Source organism: Ascaphus truei, chromosome 6, assembly GCF_040206685.1.
Source record: "Ascaphus truei isolate aAscTru1 chromosome 6, aAscTru1.hap1, whole genome shotgun sequence".
In the NCBI taxonomy this organism is placed as follows: domain Eukaryota; kingdom Metazoa; phylum Chordata; class Amphibia; order Anura; family Ascaphidae; genus Ascaphus; species Ascaphus truei.
In genome coordinates this window covers 73,619,806-73,643,326 of record NC_134488.1, presented here as the reverse complement: position 1 = coordinate 73,643,326, position 23,521 = coordinate 73,619,806, and the positions used below count along the sequence as shown (strand labels likewise).

The 23,521-nt window shown below is 42.3% G+C and overlaps 2 protein-coding genes across 5 annotated transcripts in view; one reads left to right on the top strand and one right to left on the bottom strand.

Moving 5' to 3' along the window:
- Positions 1-230: 230 nt before the first annotated feature.
- Positions 231-19,833, top strand: LOC142497272 (cyclin-dependent kinase 11B-like). Of its 3 annotated transcripts, none has more exons than XM_075604818.1 (16): positions 231-364; positions 2,126-2,245; positions 5,365-5,478; positions 5,876-5,971; positions 7,720-7,878; positions 8,218-8,283; positions 8,911-9,104; positions 12,167-12,257; positions 13,865-13,986; positions 14,900-15,005; positions 15,744-15,865; positions 17,675-17,782; positions 17,905-18,021; positions 18,605-18,753; positions 18,873-19,062; positions 19,468-19,833. In XM_075604818.1, exons 2-16 carry the CDS (start codon positions 2,149-2,151, stop codon positions 19,558-19,560), a joined length of 1,824 nt encoding a protein of 607 aa, XP_075460933.1. In that variant the 5' UTR covers positions 231-364; positions 2,126-2,148; the 3' UTR covers positions 19,561-19,833. The 3 variants fall into 3 exon arrangements, with proteins under 3 accessions (XP_075460933.1, XP_075460934.1, XP_075460932.1); XM_075604819.1 differs by having other exon boundaries at positions 5,362-5,478; positions 7,723-7,878; XM_075604817.1 differs by having other exon boundaries at positions 5,362-5,478.
- Positions 18,603-23,521, bottom strand: part of MMP23B (matrix metallopeptidase 23B) — a 28,764-nt gene continuing 23,845 nt past the window's right edge. For both annotated transcript variants that reach the window (XM_075604822.1, XM_075604820.1), the window contains exon 8: positions 18,603-23,482. In XM_075604822.1, the coding sequence (XP_075460937.1) occupies positions 23,308-23,482 (175 nt within the window). In that variant the 3' untranslated portion in view covers positions 18,603-23,307. The remainder of the gene's footprint in view (positions 23,483-23,521) is intronic.

The following is a 23,521-nucleotide window of genomic DNA, read 5'->3' as shown; positions in this document are numbered from 1 at the left end:
ACAGATGGTAAATTCCAGATTCGTATGCCCAGGTGCCTTGAAACAGATTGTTTTGCATGTTAATCCTCTTGCCTTTTAGATGATTAATGAGTTGCAGGCCTCTCTAGAAATTAAATGGGCTGGGTAATAGAATTATGTGTATATATTGATATATATTTATTTTTTTTCCCTTTTAACCTGACCTGACTTTAAATGTGAAATTTTAGGGGGAACTTTAATGTTTGCAGGGACCGTCTGGAACAGTTGGAACGTAAACGGGAGCGCGATAGGAAGATTAGGGAACAACAGAAAGAGCAAAGGGAGCTTAAGGAAAGAGAGAGGCGAGCAGAGGAGAGACGCAAGGAACGGGACATCAGACGAGAAGGTAACTAGCCCTGCACATTTACACTTGGTACATACAACATAGGGCAAGACTTATTTTCCTGTTCCCGTGAGCTTACAGCATTCCTTGTGCCAATAGAATATCCGTCCACTGACAGACACATCTATATTGGACTTTGTGAGTTTTACACATCTACTTTGACGATCTATGTACAGTACCAGCTAGTAGTGCACAAAACTTGGCAATGGATTAACTGGATACCAGGTTTTTCTAACATTTGTGGCCCATATTTACTAAATGGGGATATACCTTACAACTCTGTTATATTGGCTTTAAGGTGTCTTCCAGTGCCGGAAGGGTTCTTATGGTCTATACCTCTATGCCGAGCTGATATTTAGATTAAAGTTTTTTGGATCACTTCAATGATCAAGCATGGCAAAACGTATCTGAGGAGATGTATACATCAAACCCTGTAGTTGCTCCCAGCTAAACCATTTACCATCAAGTTACCTGAAGCCCATAAAGCTTCATGACCGTAGTGTTGTAAAGATATTAACGGTCTCACCAGTAGAGTGAGGATTGATAGGCACTGGGATATACTCACCTTGCTGTCTCAGACCTGGCAAATGATAGATCAGCCCTCCATTGCCCAGGATAGTTCTAGGACTCTTCTTGGTTGTATGTGCAACTGTCCTGGCTATGACTGCAAGTCTTACATGGGAGAGCCAAGGATAAATTGCCTTCTACTTTTAGGTAGGTGCAGCGCTCCTTTAAATGGAATTTGTATTGAAGGGCTTACAATTTATCACTGCGTTATATTCTGTCCCGCTTGGCCTCTTACTTTTCAGGATAACTACTAGTTCTCTTGTCCCACTAAAGCCTTTAAATGAACTTTCAGTTCTCGTTGGCAGTCATTATAGAGCATATGTTGACTGTTTTTATACTGTATGTTAAGGAGAGAGTATACAGATGTAGCTCATGACATTGTTCCCCCAGATAACACATCTCAGTACAGTATAATGCACAATATTAAAGTTTTTTTTTTAATGAGATTTAGTGGCAAAACCACAACATACCAAAATATACACCAAAAAACAACGAAGCCTGCTATATATGTATATAATTTTTCTGTGTGCATTTGTGCAATAATATGAGTAACTAAATATCTCCGGAGTCTGCAGTCTGCTCATGGCAGGATAATTTAAGTCATTTGAAGGCTAAGCTGATTTACCACCTCCCCAGTTCTCTCTGAGCATATGAACAGAAAATCATGAACAAAGATGGGGTTTTGGTGGATCAAAAAATTCTGGGGGGAGGTGAAACTCTAAACTGGCCTGACAACTGGTATGCCGTTTGAAAAAATATTTGACGTCCTGATGATTGATTTATAAAATTGTTGGTGACTGTTTATCTGCCAAAATTGGGACGTTTGATCCCCCGAGACAGCTGTGAAGGAAACCAAGGAATTGATGCATAGTTCAGCCAATGAGGTTAGTGAACTGACTGGTGGTTATCATGCAGAGTATTAGACCAAGTGGGACTGCCGACTCAATTTGAGGCTGTTTTGCATAATGAGCAATTATGTGAACCACTTCAGCCCGATTTATATAAAGGAGCAATGTGACGTTTCCCATGTAGAAAGGAATTTACCGTCTACACCACAACAGTCTGCAATGGCACAAAGCACTGTTGTGTTTGCACGGTGAATGCCGTTTTATGAATTTGTAGTTCTAAGAGTGTACAATCCTAGCCTGCATTGCACATGCCAGTTTAGTGTACCAATCTGTACAACATGCCTTCCAGGGCTCGCAGGAACTACGATTCCTATGCGCAGGAAGCCAGAGCTCTTGCAAGAGAGTGAGAAAATGCAGTACAGTGCACACTTTGCGGATGCAAGAATACTTGTAGAGTTTAGCACGCAAAGTAAGTTTTGGCTTTTTAAACCATTTTCATGGCAATAACCTTGTAGCAATTCTGTACTGCATTGTACTGTCTTAACCTCGTCACTGCTAGAGGTGCCAGCAACACACCACAGCCAGCAAAGGCGTAGCAAGGTTAGCACAACAGCAGAAACTTATAGAAATATGTTCCTTTCATGACTGTTTTCCTATTCCCTACTCCCATATCCATTTTCTGCTAATGCTTTCAAACATTCTATTCCTGTCCTAACTTCCTTTTTTGGGGGGTTTGTCTTTGTTTTGGTTATTTTGGGGGGTCGGGGGAGAGGGGGGCCTAAAAGCATTAATTTAAACGTGTTTAGGAGACTTTACAAACAGAAAGCTGCTTTGCATTTTTGGGGGATTGAATCAATGTTTTCATTTAATTTCTGAGCTTCTAAAGCGCTTTACAATGCAGTCATCCCTTGGTTGGAAGTCTGCAACACCTTTCTGGTTCTGTGGGTTGCATGGTAACTTACTAAGGACTTCTGCTAACAAATGGTTACTTCGCTTTAACGGTTTTTAGTTTACTCAAGATTCAATCCAATACTTTAAAGTTGTTTCTACCTTTAGGTCAGACCTGCTAAAACTGCTGCTTAGTGACCAGTAACACAAACAATCTTATTGGGAGCTTCTCCAAGAATGATCTTAATCCCTTCTACCACTCTCCAAGCGCCAATAAATAAAATAGTGACGGCTATGTATCAAGATAAAAAAAAAAAAAGTCCTTTTTGATTTGAATGGGATCCATATGGTACCGATTTGTTTGCCCCAAAGTTTCCCCACCTTTGCTTGAATACATGTTTAACGATGAGAACAGAGGGATGGCAAAGATCTTGTCCTGAATATTTGCTCTTAGGCGTGTGATGCTTGACGCGAATATAGCTCATCGCCATTATACATTGCACCATCAAACTGGTTTCATAATTACTCCTTTTAACCAGTGTTTATTCCTTTATATATGCAGCTGTAAAAGCCACCCTTAATGCTGTGCTTATGTGCGTTGCATAAGACATAAGACATGAGGCCTTGATTATTTTTGAATCTGGTATAACAAATTCCCCTAAATGTGGCTTTTTTTTCATCCGGTTTCCCCCCCACCCTTATTTTGTGAAGTGAGATAATGTTTGCCAGATGAATTCTGTTTTTCTCAGTCGCTTTATAACTGCTCTCACCGCTGCATCCGCACCTGCTTCAGCGGAGTCTGCTTATTTCTAACATTTCCTGGAATTTGTCAGTGTTCTTTTTAAATCTAAAATTGAAAGCTTTGCAACATTAAAACACCAGAGATTTGTACTTTCAAGTGCTTTAAAGCAGCCGATAAGCCCTTTCAGTGCCAGAGGAACCAGCAAACCCATTGCTCGAGTTAATGGTTGTTTCCTCGAGTTAATGGTTGTTTCCTCGAAAGTTATTCCACTGTGCAAAAACTAAACCCCATATACTGTCCCAGGAGCTACAATACACTGCTGGCCCAGGAAACATGAGGGAAGACCAAATAAGGGCAGAAGCGGTTATTATTTGGGGGATATGAAGTCTTGCTACTTGCAAGCCGGTCTTAATTGGATTAGGTCTTAATTAGTCTTGTGTCTGGGATGGATGTGCTCCCCCAGTTCCTACGCGCTCTAGAACTGAGATTTCGTGGTGAGGAGGAGCATGTTAGGAAAGTTTGGAATAAATAATGCTCCGCACCTGAAGTTTGTGTTCCTGCTATGCCGTGTCTTTTGTAGCGGTACAAGTACACATGGCCCTGGCACCGCCTCGCCAAGTGGATATCTGCAGTGTATTGTTACAGCCTCACTCTGCTTTCTGTTTCAACAGCCCAAAATAACATCAGTTTAATCAGTGTACTAAAAATGTTCCATTTCAATGATGTAGTTGTGAGTACGCAGAGCACTTTATAAAGGTGGGGAGGTCTGTCTAAATGCTCGAATTCTGGTCTTGGGAAACTGACTTGCTTATTAACGCAATTGAGCCCACATGATTGGGCATAACTAGATATGAATGAGCAACATTTTTATTAACCAATTCATGACGAAGTGACCTGCATTATTATAGTTGCATGGCCCCTCTTGCTGCTTTCAGGCATTTTTACTCCAGCATATTGCTTTCCAAACCGTTAGAGGAACATATAAATAAAATGAATAATTTTAAGCTAATATAAAGGTGCAATCCTTTCTCTATCTATGTCTCTCTATATCTCTCTATCTATATCTCACGAGGAAGCTCCCCGTCCCTCCCCAACCCACATATAAATAAACAAACAGCAAAGGTCTGGCGGTAAAAAGGCCACGGCTTTATTTACACAAACCCTGCTAAGTGCCAACCCTGCCAGCATGCGCTCCCCCTCCCCCCGGGTAAAGGCGATGGCACCGTCGGAAGAAGAGATCAGTGTATCTCGAAAGCGCGCACAAAAGCATTTTGTTAGCCACAGAACGGTGTAGTCTATTCGTTTTGATTATTAAGCTTGACACACACACACACACATATATATAAAATGTTCATGTTTTTATATATATATATACTCTTGGCAATCATGCACATTTGGCATTAACTGCCAATTTTTAAACTATTACAAGTGTTGGCAAATCTGTGTGTGGAACTACCACTTAAGAAAAACAAGAAATAACCTCTGTAGAAACGAAATAGGCTTTATTAGAAGGCACATTAACCGAAATAAGTTCTTTAAAATGGACTATCACAGATCGAAGACTTTTTCTCTATGGGCGCTGAGATACATTTTGCAAAGTCTACAGAAATCTGAAGGATAAAATAATAAACCGGCTTGTAGGAACCTAGTGGAGTCTGGGGGCATTAAACGACTTCTAATTACGATGTCGGAGGTAATATAAGGCTCCAACCTTTGAAAACACATCATTGCCAATAATGTGCAACACACTGCAGAATTGATCTGAAATGGTGAAGGAGACTTGCCATGGGAATCTGTAAAAATCTTATCTAGTCATTAACCCATGCAGCCTGGGGGGGGGGGGGGGGGGGCTGAAAGGCATTGCAAAGCAAAGGCAGCAAATAGGTTAGGCTTGTCATTTTATCTTTAACTATTTACACACTTATTTTTTTTTTCTGTTGGTTTTCCATCACCAGTAGCTGCTCACCACAGAACGGCCAAGGAAGAACACGGAGAAAAAAACAAAGCAAATTACCGCAGTCGCAGTCCTCTACGGCAGCAGAGGTTAGAGGCCGGAGACGGGAGGAAGCAAGGTGAGTCTCCATTCATTATTTGACCGAGCAGAATGTCATTCTAATTAAGACGCTGGTCTCCATTTTGATGACCAGTAATTTGTAGATGAAATACAACACATCGCCTCACCTTTTACTTTACAGTAGTTAACTGACTGAAACATTGCAGTATGCACAAAATATTTATTTTTTTCCTTTACTAAATGATTCTGTGGGTTTAGCTACCCACTTATTCACCATACGAGCATCTCTCCAACAGAAATAGAATGAGCAGTGGCTTCATTCCGTGACCTTTAAACTGTTTTTTGCTCGGCAACGAAGCCGCGATGTTTTGATTTGCAGTAGCTCAGCTGTCATGAGACGGACCCAATTCAGCTCATGGTTCAAACCATTGTGGTTTAATTGTTGCTTTTCTTAGAGAAAGACGACAGACCAGACGAGAGAGACCCGTTGTCAGACCTGCAAGATATCAGTGACAGTGAGAGGAAAACAAGTTCTGCAGAATCTTCCTCCGGTAACTAGGAATCCTAAGCCAATATTTAACCGACCAGCAATTTTTGTGGTGTGTTCACCAGGTCTTTGTTTCCAAGCTGCCCCAGAAGATCCCCATAGTGCCACCTCCTGGAAAATTATATGAACAGTGTCTCTTCATAACGCTAGCATTGTGCCTAAAATAGCATTATTCAGATGTTACTGCTTGGTTTTCCTTTGCATTTTGCTACTACTTGCCAAGGAAAACTGAAGACATCTATTGTCCAATATGTGTAGTCTTCAATTTGGTCAACTATGAAAAAATACAATTGAGTGAAATCTGTTAAAGGCATGCTACCCCCCCCCCCCCCCCCAATTAGAAACATGAATCTGAATGCAAAATATACCTTTTGTGTGTTTTAAATAAACTAAGAAAGCCCTAAATATGAAACATCAAAGGTATGTATGTATGTATGAGCTGGATAGTTTTCCTTGGTGTGCTGCCATGTTCAGTGTTCTGCCTCTCTGCTGTCCAACTGTCACATTTAGTGATGTCATTAATGAGGGACAATTTGGTAACAGAAAAGAGGAAGGTAGTTTGGTTTTTACCTGAAACATTTATTGAATTGTGGGGGGAGGTGGGTTTAGCAGTTATTTATCTACCAGTGTTAGAAATATCTATGCTGCTAGATAATGTAGTCATGTATATTCTTGTCGCATGTGGAGAGCTGAAAGCTGTGTGACATTACAAATTGATATTTTACACGAGAGAGAGAGAGAGAGAGAGAGAGAGAGGTGTGTACAAAATAGTAGTCTTATTCTTTTTCAATTAATTTGTTTTAAGCATATTGAAGCTATGTATGTGTGTGTATATGTGTTTATAACTTCAATATGCTTAAAACAAATGAATTGAAAAAGATTAAGACTACTATTTTGTGAGGTGTAGCCGGCCCTTTGAAAAAAAAATCCATTAAAACAGAGATTATTTTTTTTGGGCTGGCAAACAGTGTATGAATAGCTAAATGGAATTTGTTAGCTCTGCTCCGAACGCTAAGTTTAAAAGAAGGAAACAAATCAACAAAACTAGTTTAGATAATTGCTTTTTCGCAAGAATTCCATAATGGCCACGATCGTGTAAAAGCTGGTGATCTTTTTACTTCACAATTTTTGTGAAAACAGTTCAAACTTGAAGTGACCTGATGCAATTCAGCACACCACATCACTATTAGAGTGTTTGCCCACCGGTAACTGCCATGGGTGTGCAAGTAAGTGACTGTAATCCCGTCTCTCCACAGTCTTGTTTGTGCAGTTAAACTTTAATTTTAAGCCTATTTTGGTCCATGAGATTTCTGGTAATCTAAACAGTTGCCACCCTGGGAATAGAACAATTAACTTTACATAAAGTACCCATAAGGTGCGAAACGCATAGGAGGGTCTGTGTACTTCCTTTGTGATGATTCAATAAATATATTTTTATTACAACTTTGACCCTGGCTCCCTTGGCTGTGGCTGCTGTTTTTGCATTTGAAGCTTACTGTACATAAAGTAGTTTTTATTTATTTATATATATCTCTGAAATGGAGTAGAAAAAGCCAGTGAACTTAAACTATAAATGGAACAAAAAGGCCACGTTATAATACAGTGACATGTTTAGTGACAGCGGTTTGTGTTACTATAAAGAACATTGCATTGGTCGTAATTCTGAAATAAAAAAACTGCTTTTATGCTTACTGGAAGGTAGTGCGTATGGCAATACATGTGCAGTCTTTTGATAAAAACTTGCAACCCCAGCAGGCACTGGGACTGGTTCAGAGGAGGAAGAGGAAACCAGTACCGAAGAATCCGAGGAAGAGGGAGAAGAAGGGGAGGAAGAAGAGGGGGAGGAAGAAGAAGAAGACGACGAAGACGATACAGGAAGCAATTCCGAGGAAGTTTCTGAACACACGGCTGGTAAGGGCTGACACTGGAAGTATACACCCATCATTTATTGGACAATCATTATATAGAGCTGCTCAGAGCTGTTGTACATATTTTAAGTGTTATGATCTTGAGGTCACGCAGCCTTTTGAAGTCCAATCATGATAGTTGAGACTATGGATGACCTGAGCTTGATTTAAGATGTAGCTTTTGTTTTAAGGATGATTATAATTACATGCAATGACTGGGTTACATTATGAAATGTTTTTATATACCATAGTGTGGGAATAATTAACTTGTAAGGGGATCTGTTTTCTGTGAGAATGTTTGTCGTTCATGGATAACCTTTCTTTCCTTGGTTATCCTTTGCAGAAGAAGTCAGTGAAGAAGAGATGAGTGAAGAGGATGAGCGAGAGAATGGAAACCATATTCCAATTGGTAAGAAGGAGGAAAGTTATTTATACAGTCGGTGGTTTTAGGGAAGCTTTCCTGAAGGCTGAAGTACTTTTGTGGCCTGTTTGGTTAATTTAGGCAAATGCATTTTATGGGTGTCCTATTGAAATTTGAAAAGAGCAGCAAGTGATGCGTTAATTCTATCCACACATAGCCGTTATAACTACACCAATCTATGTAATTGTAAGTATTGTTTCATTGATTTCTGCAGTGATATCACTAGAAGCAATTACAAAAACCTACAAGGTATATTTGGTTTCCAGTACCGTTCTGTTGTGAATCTTCATGTTAACCACAGTTTTGGTAGTGGTTTGCTCCACTTATGTGCATCATATGTGATGTTAATTATTAGTCTGCCATGCCGTGCATAATATGATCATTCTGTTTAACCTCACTAGGGTAACCATTTTGAAACAGTAGCATATGTATATATAGATGCAACTGGCTTTGTTGTTCACGTACTAGAGGTCAATGCATTTTAAAATATATTGGATACAGCCCTTTGATACAAAGGTACTTCTAGCCCAAAGTGTTCAGTCTATTTCCTCACTGCTATAGAAACAGTGTTGTCAAGCATAACTGTGTCCTCATCTTTTGCTTTAACGTTTGAAGTCACAGAATCAAGGTTTGACCATGACTCAGCTGAGAGTGAGGAAGAGGATGACGACGACGAGGATGATGACGAAATGGGGGAGGTTAGCCCTCTTTCCAATGCCCTAACAGATGGAGAATACGTTCCAGACTCACCAGTCATGTCCCCCATTGAGCTGAAGCAAGAGTTGCCCAAATACCTTCCTGCCCTCCAGGTAATATGCTGGATTCAGGCTTGCAGCCCACAATGTACTCAGCGCTCTACAAAAGAGACAGTACAGGGAGTTATAATACAATAAGTGCAACAAACCAAATCAGACCATAGGAAAGTCCTGTCCGGAGAGTTTACAGTCTAAGTGGTATATTGGGAGACTTGGAGACACCAGATGAGAGAATAAGTGTAGTAGATTGCAGTGCTTGGCTACAATGGTTGGTATGAGTGGGTGTGGGACAGTAGCCATGAGTCTAGGCTATTGAAATGCTACATTTAACAGGTGAGTTTTAAGGTTTGATTTAAAGGTGGAGTTAGAAGGTGCTTGACGTATACAGAGTGTGAGGGCATCCCACAGGTAAGGGGCAATGAGGGGAAAAGGTTTAAAGCGAGAGAGCAGTAGAGGTCGAAAGGAGACAGTTGATTAGTAGAGCGTAGGTGGGGAGCAGGGGCGTATCGAGAGATACAATTTAAAGTTCATATATTGGGATGAGCAGATGAGTGGAGAACCTTGAAGGTAAGGAGGAGAACTTTGAGAGTGATGAGAAACTTGATGGAAGCCGGGAGAGGGCTTTAAGGAGGAGATAGGCAGGGACTGTTTTGGGAGAAAGTGACATTATTCTAGCACCAGAATGTTGAATACATTGCAAAGTAGAAAGTTATGAGGCATGATGGCCTGTTAGCAGTAAATTGCAATAAGGAGGGTGTAATATATCTGGGTATCATCTGCATAGAGATGATACCTAAAGCCAAAAGAGTTGATGAGGTCACCAAGTGATAGTGGGTAGAGAGAAAAGGAGATCCCAGAACAAAGGCTTGAGGTACACCGAAAGACTAAGACATGTTGGCAACAGACATTCAAATGACAGGCAAAATGTGTGAGCTTAGCATATGAGGAAGAGTGATCAAAAGTATCGAAGGCAGCAGAGAGATGGAGTAGGGAACAATGACCATGGAATTTTCATGTAGACCATTGGTTATTTTAGTGAGCACAGTCTGTAGAGTAGCTGTAAGAAAAACAGATTGTTAAAGGTCTGGGAACGCATGGGAATTAAGACGTGATCAAATGGGAGAACATGAAACATTCTAGCAGTTTGGAGGCAGGAGGGATACCAGGCGGTAATTGGTAAGGCGTGTAGGGTCTAGAGCAGGCCTGCACAACTCGTAAAGTGAGAAGGGCCGAACTGCTCCAAGGAAAAAAAAATTGGGCCGCACGGGTAAAATAATCATCATCATCATCATTTCTCCTCCAGCACCTATCATCATCATCTCTCCTCCAGCACCTCTCATCATCCTCAGATATCTCCCCCAGCACCCCTCATCATCATCCTCATATCACCACCAGCACCCTTAATTATCATCCTCATATCTCCCCCAGAACCCCTTACTATCAACCTTTGCGATACTCCCCATCTATCTCTCATACCCCCAACTCTCCCCCTCACACACACACATAATACTCCCCCTCCACATCAAACACACAATAACCCCCTGCACCTCACATCACTCCCCCCCCTGCAACTCACATCACTCTTCCCCCCCCTGCAACTCACATCACTCTTCCCCCCCCCCCACCTCACATCACTTTCCCCCCACCTCACACCACTCTTCCCCACACCCTCCCCACACCCTCCCCTGCAACTCACACCACTCTCCCCCCTCACAAGGAAAACAGAGTCGGGCCCCACAGCCCATAGCAGCAGCCCCTCAGCCCATTTCAGCAGCCCCTCCAGCTCATTCCATTTCAGCAGCCCCCCCCATCCCATTTCAGCAGTCCCCCCCAGCCCATTCCATGTCAGCAGCCCCCACCCCCCTCCCATGTCAGCAACCTCTGATTAAGCCTCGCACACGTCCTCCCTCACCTCGCGCTCCCTCTGTGCTGCGGCTCCTGCTGAAGCTTCACCAACCACCCAGGCTACGATGACGGCGACAGCGAGATCACCCTCCCCGCTGTCTGTCTCTTTCGCTGCGTCATGCGCCCGAGAGGCCAATCAGCGGCCGGCTCGCCCAGATGACGGCGCCCCGCGTACCCCGTATACCTGCGGCGGCGGCAGGGATGCGCGCTCTAGCAGCAGACCCGGAAGTTCCGGGTTGCGCTACACTGCTAGAGCACGTCCCCGTGCTGGAGGAGGGAGGAGGTTTTTACGTGAGAGCGCGCACAGACAGTGCTGGTGCGCGCTCCTACTGGAACGCTTCCTTTCCCTACCAGGGATGGGGGGGGTTGAAGGGGGTCCGGCACGGGGTGCCGTGGGCCGTATGTTGTGCAGCCCTGGTCTAGGGTGTGTTTGAGAATAGATATGACCGCCGCATGCTTAAAGGAGCAGGGGAAAGTGCTAGAGGACAGGGAGGAAGTGAAGATTGAGGTGAATGGGGATTAAGGCAGGAGTAAGAGTTCTGATAAGGTGTGAGGGGATAGGATTGAGAGGACATATGGTAGAGGGAGAAGAAAAAAATCGGCTTAAACTTCCAACTCTAACAGGAGAAAAGGAGTCCAGCGGTAGAAGCAGAGAAGGTGGGAGTGACAGAATAAATCTTGTCTTTTAAAGTGGTCGGCAAATGCTAGAGGAGAAGGGAAGGATGGAAAGTGGGAATTGAAGGTCGGAGGAGGGAGTCACATACAGAGAAGACGGCATGGATTATATTTCTGAGTGTTGATGAGTGAGGAGTAGTAGTGTTTGTCCTTAAAGAGCACAGTTAAAACAGGAGAGGAGAAATGTATATTGCAGGAAATCCGCAAGTATGAGATATTTCCTCTAGGCGTTCAGAGGAGCAAGTGCAAAGAGAAAGGGTTTGTGAATTTAGCCGTCAGTGTGGGTTAGAGGAGCGGGTGTTCCGGAGCCGAGAATGGGCAGCATGTAAATCGAGAGGAGAAGATTGTCTGGTTCAGAGGGAGAGGAGAGGTTGGTGTTCAGGGTAAATGCCATACTGATCATTGTTCTTTTAGGTGTCATGTTCATCTGATAGAAAGGAATAGGATATGATGGAATATAATTGAAATGTAACGAGCTCCTTGCCCCCTTTCTTTTAGTTTTTACTCCTGTAACACTCTGTGATCTTTGTTTTCAGGGCTGTCGTAGTGTGGAGGAATTTCAGTGCTTGAATCGCATTGAAGAAGGGACGTATGGTGTTGTGTACAGAGCGAAGGACCGGAAAACCGGTGCGTACCAGACCTGACTTGGGAAGACAGTCGTGCGGACAGCTTATTTTACAAACTTGGGTTGGGTCGCAATGTGTGTGTTGGTTTTCGACTCGGAAAATAGAACTTGTGATGAAAGCACCTATGTTGGGAATAATTTAATGAAAAATATTGAAATTCATTTTTTTTTTGTTTTTTTTTTTTTACAAAACATGCACTTGTATTTTCACCTGCCGCCTTGCATCTTTATTTGTATAGCACTATTAGTGTATATAGCACTTTCACAGCAGTGTTAGATGCAAACAAATAACATGGGTTGTAATGCATGATGTGAATAAGTGTCAATAGGAAAAGGAGTCCCTGCCCTGAAGGAGCTTACACTCCTAAGTGGTAAGTAGGGAGAAATGAATGACTGTAGGAATGTGGTTTGGTATGGATGTAGCAGAACTTAATGTCTTCAGCACTGCAGTCATGTGGCGACACCAAAGGATTAGCGCTGCAGGGCTCCCATTCAGAAGCATGGACCCCCTGCAGCGGCAGTCACTGTCCTCAGCACCGCAGAGTTGTGTTGCTCGTCCACGGCGCTGGGGACAGCAAGTCTTGCTACATCTGTAAGTGTCTATGTAACAGTGAGCTCTGTGGAGCTACTCACATGCTTCATTAAAAAGGTAAGTTTTTAGAGATGTGCAAAACTTTGCAAGATGCATTTGTGAACTTATTTGCCGTTTCTCACTGAAATAACTGGCGATCCAGTTCGCAGAACTGTGAAAGGCTAATGGTTTCTCAGAAATCACACATTTCCGTTATCAATTGGTTGTTTTGCCAATGAGCCGCAGCTTAATCACAATTGATTCGCCAATCCTTTCCCCCTGCCCCCAGCCAAACCCATGTTGCAGCCCCCTTTTGGGAGTTGGCATCATTAATGGAAATGCTTGGCATTTTGGAGGGGAGTGAGGGGAGGGCGGACCAATGTTTTGCAAACGCTGGCAAAAGCTTTGCACATGTCTAGTGTGTTTTGACATGAGCCTTAAAGGTGGAGAGAAGGTACCTGGCGGGTATTGAGGAGGACATTGCAGAGGTGCGTGGGACATTGCAGAGGTGCGTGGGACATTGCAGAGGTGCGTGGGACATTGCAGAGGTGCGTGGGGCATTGCAGAGGTGCGCGGGGCATTGCAGAGGTGCGCGGGGCATTGCAGAGGTGCGCGGGGCATTGCAGAGGTGCGCGGGGCATTGCAGAGGTGCGCGGGGCATTGCAGAGGTGCGCGGGGCCGGTGAGAGCAGTTTCAGGCCTTAAATACTGAAGATTTTGAGTAGGCGCAGACTAAAAGGTGGATAATGTGGTTTTATCAAACTGCATAATATACAAGATTTTTTTGTTTTAAGTCTCTAATAAAAGGTGCGACTTAACGAACACACTGCTTTTAAAACCATTGTTTTTGCTAGTCCCTTTCATTATAACCTGTGGTAGTGGGGTGTGAGAGTAAAGCCCCAAATGTTCAAAATGTCCACATATTTACTGCCTTCTACTTGCTATTTATTCAGACCAAAGATGGCTTAACAAATAGCACGGTTTCATCCCAGAGCTTGGCAATGGGCAAAGGCATTTATGTTTTGTTTTTTTTATATAGATGAAATTGTCGCTCTGAAGCGTCTCAAAATGGAAAAAGAGAAGGAAGGGTTCCCAATAACCTCCCTTCGTGAAATCAACACCATCCTGAAAGCCCAGCACCCAAATATTGTCACCGTAAGGGTAAGGCACCCAATGGAAGATGAGATGCCTGCATTTATCTAGTGTGTGCAGCCATTTCGTTCACCTCCACCCCTACATACAGTATATCCCCCTATACCCCCCTCCACTACATAAATCTCCCCCCCCCCCCCAACACACACATAATCTCCCGTCCACATATACCCTCCCCTGCCCCCCAAAGTAGGTGCACTCAAGTTTTTTTGTAAGTCATGAATATAGCCTCATTTATTATATACAAAAAAGTAGTAAATAGATGATGGATATCACAAAAAAACAGAAGTGAGTGGGGAAAAAAGGTTTTAAAGAATATTATATTGCAAGACAAAAAAATGAAAAATGCAATCTGCAAACATTTGGAGAAAAACGCCCATACACATCTGATTTAAACCTTGTTCAGAGTCAATTCTTCAGATGGTTATTATAGCGCCGAACAAGCTTTTTTTCTTTGTTGCTTCGATATATAAGTGCTTCCTACTGATTCTCTGTCGAGTTTGTTTTTATACAACCATAGTCCCCACCTTTTCCTGTTTATGCTCTTGCAAACTGAACCTTACAATTATAATCTGTACTAGATTTGAAATTACCATTTATCATTTGCATTCTTTGCAAGCTGTGCTATATTTGTACTGGACTGAAATAAAAATGTTACTGGGATGTACATGGGTTTTTGAAAACCTTATGGTTGCCTTTTGTTCAGAAGTGGCAGCAGTTTACAGACAAAGTACTATTTGTGTCCGAGAAAATGAACACTGGGAGGGTTAGTTGAGATCTGGTCTGTTTGCAGTTTATGGAGTAATGCGACACTGAAGATGGAATAATGCGATCAGAAATATAATTGTGAATGTTGGGACATAAAAGATTTTTTTTTTTTCTGTCAATATTAATTTTTGTTTCATATGGATTCCTTTTTCAGGAAATTGTGGTAGGCAGCAACATGGATAAGATCTATATTGTCATGAACTATGTGGAACATGACCTAAAAAGTTTAATGGAGACCATGAAACAGCCATTTTTACCAGGTGAGTGTTTAATATGACCAATAATTCCATTCATTGCCATTTTATAGATCTCTTCTCTTAAATTAGTTCATATAAGTGCGTGGGGCCTGATCTTTTTTTACACCACCATGGAAAATAAACACAGTACACTTCGTAATAGTAACGCAGATATTTAATTCCTACCCCAATAATGTTGTCCCAACGCACATGCCATTGCTAGGCTTGCCACATTGATTATACTGTGCCTGGCAATCTGCACTGACTCACGGTAATAACCCCCGCTCTTTCTAAAACATGGTCTTTTCCTATACTGTGTGAGAAGATTAACAAATAAAACTTTTACAGAGCTACCACTATTCACCAGTGTTATTTTATGTTCCATGTTTTTGTTCCCCGACTATCGTATGAAGATTTATGACTGTCCTCAAATGGCTCAGAACTAAAGAGGTGTCGTTTTGTGACAAAACATGTTTTCTTTAGTTAAATAAAAGTTTCTACCTACATGTGTTGGTAATTATAACAGCAGATAACCGGTATTGCCAATTATTGCAGTCCTGCAAGCATGGTTTTTCTGAAACCCCGAGTGTGAGGAAATGGGAGAAGGTCTAAACTAGCAGATCCAGAAGAAATAATGAACATTTTGTGCTTGTGGACAAAAGCTTATGGGACACCTCATAAAGCCCTCATACTCTATGAGTATGTGGCTAGTGGTCTGTCAGCTTGCACTCTTGCAATAATTGTCTTGTCACTTCCCCACAGGTGAGGTGAAGACACTCATGATTCAGCTGTGTAGGGGAGTCAAACACCTCCATGATAACTGGATCCTTCATAGAGACCTCAAGACCTCCAATTTGCTGCTCAGTCATGCTGGTATTTTAAAGGCAAGGACCCCACTTGGATTCACTGCACATAACGTGTCCAGAGTATTTTGAGCAGAACAAGTTAGGCAGAATAAACCTTATATATCCTAGCATCCATTCTGTATAATGAGGAATATTAAATTTAGTGCTTTGGGTTGCAGGTCCCGTTGGTAGGGGAAATGTTCGTGTTTTGGGTTGCAGGTCCCGTTGGTTGGGGAAATGTTCGTGTTTTGGGTTGCAGGTCCCGTTGGTAGGGGAAATGTTCGTGTTTTGGGTTGCAGGTCCCGTTGGTAGGGGAAATGTTCGTGTTTTGGGTTGCAGGTCCCGTTGGTTGGGGAAATGTTCGTGTTTTGGGTTGCAGGTCCCGTTGGTAGGGGAAATGTTCGTGTTTTGGGTTGCAGGTCCCGTTGGTAGGGGAAATGTTCGTGTTTTGGGTTGCAGGTCCCGTTGGTAGGGGAAATGTTCGTGTTTTGGGTTGCAGGTCCCGTTGGTAGGGGAAATGTTCATGTTTTGGGTTGCAGGTCCCGTTGGTAGGGGAAATGTTCGTGTTTTGGGTTGCAGGTCCCGTTGGTAGGGGAAATGTTCGTGTTTTGGGTTGCAGGTCCCACGTTGGTTGGGGAAATGTTCGTGTTTTGGGTTGCAGGTCCCGTTGGTAGGGGAAATGTTCGTGTTTTGGGTTGCAGGTCCCACGTTGGTTGGGGAAATGTTCGTGTTTTGGGTTGCAGGTCCCGTTGGTAGGGGAAATGTTCGTGTTTTGGGTTGCAGGTCCCGTTGGTAGGGGAAATGTTCGTGTTTTGGGTTGCAGGTCCCGTTGGTAGGGGAAATGTTCGTGTTTTGGGTTGCAGGTCCCGTTGGTAGGGGAAATGTTCATGTTTTGGGTTGCAGGTCCCGTTGGTTGGGGAAATGTTCATGTTTTGGGTTGCAGGTCCCACGTTGGTAGGGGAAATGTTCATGTTTTGGGTTGCAGGTCCCGTTGGTAGGGGAAATGTTCATGTTTTGGGTTGCAGGTCCCGTTGGTTGGGGAAATGTTCGTGTTTTGGGTTGCAGGTCCCGTTGGTAGGGGAAATGTTCATGTTTTGGGTTGCAGGTCCCGTTGGTAGGGGAAATGTTCATGTTTTGGGTTGCAGGTCCCGTTGGTTGGGGAAATGTTCGTGTTTTGGGTTGCAGGTCCCGTTGGTAGGGGAAATGTTCGTGTTTTGGGTTGCAGGTCCCGTTGGTAGGGGAAATGTTCGTGTTTTGGGTTGCAGATCCCGTTGGTAGGGGAAATGTTCGTGTTTTGGGTTGCAGGTCCCGTTGGTAGGGGAAATGTTCGTGTAATAGGAAATGTAGAGTTCAGTCATAATAGCCAAAGCACCAACTGTAATGTTGTTGGTGATTTTAACTTCTGTATTTAAGTCTGGCACACAATTCTGTGCTTAAAGACTAATTACAAAAATGTCAGCACAGAGTGGAGCTGTTAGAAGCACAAAGTCTTCCCTCTGCTAGCTTGTCACAAGGTTTTGCTATATATCTGTATATAGCTCATTTTATATAAGGGATACCGTAGGATAGTATCTTGCTGCAGCATGTAGTCTTGTTTGATATAATGGTGATTAAATACCATTGAACACTTATTACTGTCAGTACAATATATGTACAAAATACTGCATGTTTGCAACATTTACAGTAGTTATTTTATAGTTCTTTTTGCTGTATGTGCCCTTAATTACAATAACATACCCATAACGTGGAGTTTGTACGTTTTAGGCCCCCTGAGATGCAGTGCATAGCCCATCTAAGCAGTGAGTCGGTGATACCTGTTACATCTAGTAATGAGTTCATTTGTTTCAGGTTGGAGACTTTGGTTTGGCTCGTGAGTATGGATCCCCCCTGAAGCCTTACACGCCCATAGTGGTCACCCTATGGTATCGAGCACCAGAGCTATTACTTGGGGCTAAGGTAGGTGCATTTTTCAATATGTTTACACATTGATCCATTCATTGGTAAAACCCTTGGAGTACTCTATACAGTATATTGATCTTCCATCCATGCTCTTCTTGTACATTGTTTTGTGTTTGCAGGAATATTCAACCGCCATAGACATGTGGTCCGTGGGTTGTATATTTGGAGAACTTTTGACCCAGAAGCCTCTATTCCCTGGAAAGTCTGAGATTGATCAGATCAATAAAATTTTTAAGGTAAAGTCATTGTGCCTGAGAATAATGTACAATGTGTTGCAGATGTCTAGTACAGAAATCCACAGTGTTTTGGTACATGGCTTCCCAAGGTGTTGCGACATGTCCAGTCCATAGAATGGCTAAGTTGCTATGAAAGTGAAGCCCTAGCTGTCCCAGCAATATTTTCTTGGGATGTTTTTTCTTTTCGTATATTTTTTGGAGTGCATCATAGATGCTTTGTAGCGTAAAATATATTGTGTAGCTGCAAATGAAGCTAGTATTATCCATGTTTGTGCAGGGGCTCTTAAGATAAAATGTAAAGAAATGTAATTGTTCCTTAAATTATCTTTTGGAAGACAATCCAGTTGGAATGGTAAATATTTAAAAGTGTATATAGTATTTTTTTTCTTTTGACCTTGATAGGGGGAAAGAATGTTCATTTTTATGAGCTAAAAGGAAAGATTGAGAACCTCCTTAAATGCCTGTATAAAAAAATAGAGGGAAAATCGAGGCATAAATGGTTTAAATGAGCAGCTTTTATTTGGGATAGCTCATTAGTAGTGTTGTAAAAGATACTGGGTGACACGTTTTTAATATACTCCAGGATCTTGGAACCCCAAGTGAGAAGATCTGGCCTGGGTACAATGAGCTTCCGGCAATAAAGAAAATGACCTTCACAGAATATCCTTACAACAACCTCCGCAAGAGATTTGGAGCTCTTCTGTCAGACCAAGGATTTGACCTCATGAACAAGTATGTCAAACATTTCAAGTTTAGTGACAGAATGCATGCTCGAGTTTCCCAGTATGTAAGATCTACCATTGTGCCTTCCTCTGCTGGCCCAAACTCTTTTTCCCTACCCTTCTCATCAGGTTCTTGACTTACTGCCCAGCCAAAAGAATCAGCTCAGAAGACGGCTTAAAGCACGAGTACTTCCGGGAGACTCCTTTGCCCATCGACCCATCCATGTTCCCAACCTGGCCAGCTAAAAGTGAGCAGCAGAGAGTTAAGCGTAGCACTAGTCCCCGGCCACCAGAGGGAGGACTTGGGTACAGCCAGCTGGTGAGTATTACTTTCCACGCAGTTTCCCAAGAAATCTAAACATGGCTTTGTCTGACTTACCAATCCATGGAATTAGAACGAGGAGCACCAACAAAATGCAGACAAATACTGGTGTTAAACAATACATCAACTGCTTGTGTTAAACTGGAATAATGGTGTAGGATTCATAACCTCCCTATTAAAATGTAGTGTTCTCCCTCCAGTAAATGGACATGGAAAAATAGTGAATAACTAAATCAGGAACAGATGTTTTAATCCAGACATCAATTTACTACAGGAAGTCTGATCATTTTGACTTTAAAGCTATGAATTCATTACATGTATAACTTTTTTATTTTTTGGGTGGTGGAGCAGTGCCTTTTTCTGTGCGTAATATATGTGTATTTATTGTCTTTTTTCTCTCAGGGGGATGATGATCTGAAAGACACTGGCTTTCACCTGACCACCACCAATCAAGGCGCTTCTGCAGCTGGGCCTGGATTCAGCCTCAAGTTTTAAACTTGCCCAAAGGAGAAAAAACAAACACATGACCATTTTTTTCGGACTTGTGAGAATCATGGATCAGACTTTTAATCACACACTCAAAGCCCCAGCAAAATACTGTTACGACCGTACTTTCGCTATGGTGGAAAAAAATGTTTCATTCCAAGTGGGGGGAGGCCTGAGGAAATGAGCAAGGACTGAAACAAATATTCTAAAGTGCAGTCTTTGGCTTATTTATTTTTCACTGTTGTATATTTGTAGAATTAAAATTAATTTTTAATTGTTTAACTTTTTTTTTGCGGCTTACTTTTTGATATGTCTCTATTGCAGTTTTCCTAGATCTGCTTTAACACTTGTAGACTGAATTATTGTAAAATCCACGGAAGGCTTTGTGTTCTGCCATTCATCAGACAGTCTCAATTTTAAACCGCAAAGTTCTGGGGAACAGTCTAAAAGAATGAAACACTTGCAAAAACTCCAATCAAACTTCAAATGCGATAATGTCTAATGTCTGCTAGACTGCAGGCTCTGTCTCCAACTGCATGACAACAAGCTACTCCCTACCCCCCTACCCCACAATATCATTAGGACACATCTAACTTCCACTGAAATCATTAGTCCATTGTATTGAGCATGTACAGGCATACCCCACATTAACGTACGCAATGGGACCGGAGCATGTATGTAAAGCGAAAATGTACTTAAAGTGAAGCACTCCCTTTTTCCCACTTATCGATGCATGTACTGTACTGCAATCGTCATATACGTGCATAACTGATGTAAATAAGGCATTTGTAACAGGCTCTATAGTCTCCCCGCTTGTGCACAGCTTCGGTACAGGTAGGGCGCCGGTACTGCTGTTCAGGACGTGCTGACTGGCGCATGCGTGAGCTGCCGTTTGCCTATTGAGCGAGATGTACTTACTCGCGAGTGTACTTAAAGTGAGTGTCCTTAAACCGGGGTATGTGTGTAGTCTAGGTCAGGGGTGGCCAAACTTCAGTCCTAAAGGGCCACCAACAGGTCCGGTTTAAAGGATATCCCTGCTTCAGCACAGGTCAATGATTGAGCTGCCTCTGCTGAAGCAGGGATATCCCTAATACCTGACCTGTTGGTGGCCCTTGAGGACTGGAGTTGGCCACCACTGGTCTAGTTGGCCTATAACTGTTTAACCCCTTTAGCAGCAAAAATTGACGTTACCTTTTCCTTGTTGCCATGGCAACTCGAGCATTTCTCTAGGAACGCAAAACTAAGCAGTCATGACAGCACAAGATAATTGAGAGCAGCACTCTCAGATGCATCCCCCCTCCCCCCAATAATTCCAGCAATTATTTTCCAACGCAGGGGCCCTTTCTCAAGACCTTGAGAGGTTCGCAGAGTTGGACCTAAACTTTGGAAAAGGAATGTCAGACCGCTGTTAAACCTTTGTGCGAATGCTACTCTTTTATTTCCATAATTTTGCTATATCCTCAGCACCAGCAAGTATTCTATCAAGCTATATTTGAGCTTTGATAGAAAATGATGCTTTGAGTGCATGTATGTGATTTATAAATGACTGCTTCACAAGAAACGGATGGCAAGTCTAATATCACCTGCCCATTTTTTCCAGTTTGCCCCATATCATTATTTTATCATGACCCAGTTCCTAAGCATCTAAAACATTTCTGTGTACCTAAAAACAAATGTTTATTTGGTCTAGTTAAGAAGCGTGCCTTACACACATTTATTGCTATACATTTTGCCTTTAAGTCCCATTTCTACCATTAAATCTATATGTGGTTATTATAGATACATTGTTCTATAATGCACAGGTGCTAAACTCCAGTCCTCAAGCCCCCCCAACAGGTCTTTGACTGAGCCTCTGATTGAGCCACCTGTGCTAAAGCTGGGGTATCCTGAAAATCTGACTGGGGGGGGGGGTTGTGTGACTAGAGTTGAGCACCTCCTGATATAATCCAAATCTTCAAATATGCTTTACACTCCTTTACGATAGGGTAAAGTATAGCACAGCAGGAGCACCTGGTTCTTTAAAAGATCACTCCTGTTAAGCATGTCTGTGGATCATAATAGCAATCGGCCTCCATACATTTGGCTCATTTATAGCGTTAATGTGTTTGGATACAGGAAGGTTAAGCAGTCTCCCACTTGATGACAAATCCTTTGTAAGGAGTCTGGATAGCTCCAAATAGCTGGAATAAGGTGACACACAATCCCTTGTAGGTAATATCCTGGAAACGTGCTGCCGTTTGCATGTTCAACGTTAAGCACATTTCAGTTGGAGAAAAAAAGTAGCTCTGTAGTCTCATCTATGGTTAATTTTCTGCTGATCGATCATTTTTTCAATAGGACCAGTTATCTAGGAGTTTATTTATAGAGTATTAATATTTAGAAGAATCGCCTTACTTGCCGCAACTATTAGAAATGCATTGCATATCACTTTAACATTTATGCTAGCATATGTTATTGTGCCTGACACTCAGCCATTTGTGTGCATCTCTGTCTAATCAGTAATAACCCCATCTATACAACACTCCCCTGTGCTGGCTAAGGATGTGCGTTAAATTGGATTCATATGAATTTGGATGTGTTGAGAACAGTAGGCAATTTTTCATGTGAAGTCACTACGTTGTATGTGATATGCGCTTAAGCAATGCTCAGATTGTAGATGTTTTACAGTGTTGAAATATAGCTTTTTTTCCTGCAAATGACATTGAATATAGATAGAGTAAAATCATAAGGCGCAGATGTTACTAGACAACCAGGACCACATTTGATGACGTGAGACACAGGTAAAGTGTCATTCATACCAGACTCTCTGGTTTCAGATCTAAAAATGGTACTGCTTTTTTCCTGGACCAACATTTAAAAAAATGAATTCGTCATTCTTGGTGACAACGAAGAGTAGGTGTGGTGATCATACAATGGTCTAGAAATCCTTTTATGATTCCCCAATATAATGTGCTGTAATCTGCAAATAAGCCGTCTCCCTGAAAATAATACAAATGCTACAAACCTGCAGAAAAACGTGTAAGAAATATTTTTTTTTTTTTTTTAAATGTTCTTGGAGTAAATACAACAAGAAACGTGGTTGATCTAGTTTGTGTGCAAAGAGGCGGCCATAGACATTCTCTCACTCATCTGATTGACTTGAACATGCCCTATATTCTTTCATTTGTAGAACTCGATGGAAAAGATGCTAAAAGTCACTGACTTCTGCGGGACATGAAGCTATATAAATAACTGGGGAGTTATCAGTCTTAATGCTGGAACTAATCACATCCATATTGGCAGAACATGTGCTAAGACAACTGAGAAGGGTAAGCATCTGCAGTGATGAGTAATGGCACCTTCAGCTTTAATTTGAGTGGCCAATTTAGTTGAGGGATGTAACAATGAGACGGAAAAGCCCTGTACTCCTGAATGGGAAGATTATTATTGTACCAAATGCTACCCCCATGAGGGGTATTGTCCCTCCCTAGCAATTTTATTTTGTGAGGGATTAATGTGCAAAGCTTAGTTATGTAGTAATAGCTTTAGTGCATGCACTGCTGCTGTAATAGTAACCACCATGCAGTGGCATGGGCAGTCTTGGGAAACAATAGGTCCATTTGTCTCTGAGTAGCTATATGATATCGCCAGCTGTTGAGGATTGACAATGTCCAGACACAGGTGGGTGAGCGCTATGTACTGATCCTAGGTGTATGAATCCACACACCTCCACCCAGTCTTCAATATGAGGGAAGTGATGATGAACTATAGGTTCCCTCACTGTTGGACTCTTATATTCCATGAATAGGTTGTGAGCACTCGATCCCGCTTCTTCACTATGCAGGTGTAGAGGCCTTCGTTAATGGCATTGGCAATTATACTCATGTGGTCGTCATTGAGAGAAAGGTATCCAGGGTATGCGTATTCCAGGAGCTCTTTGTCTTTGTACCAGCTGTGAGGGGAGGAATAGTTATTAGATTTTATTTGTATG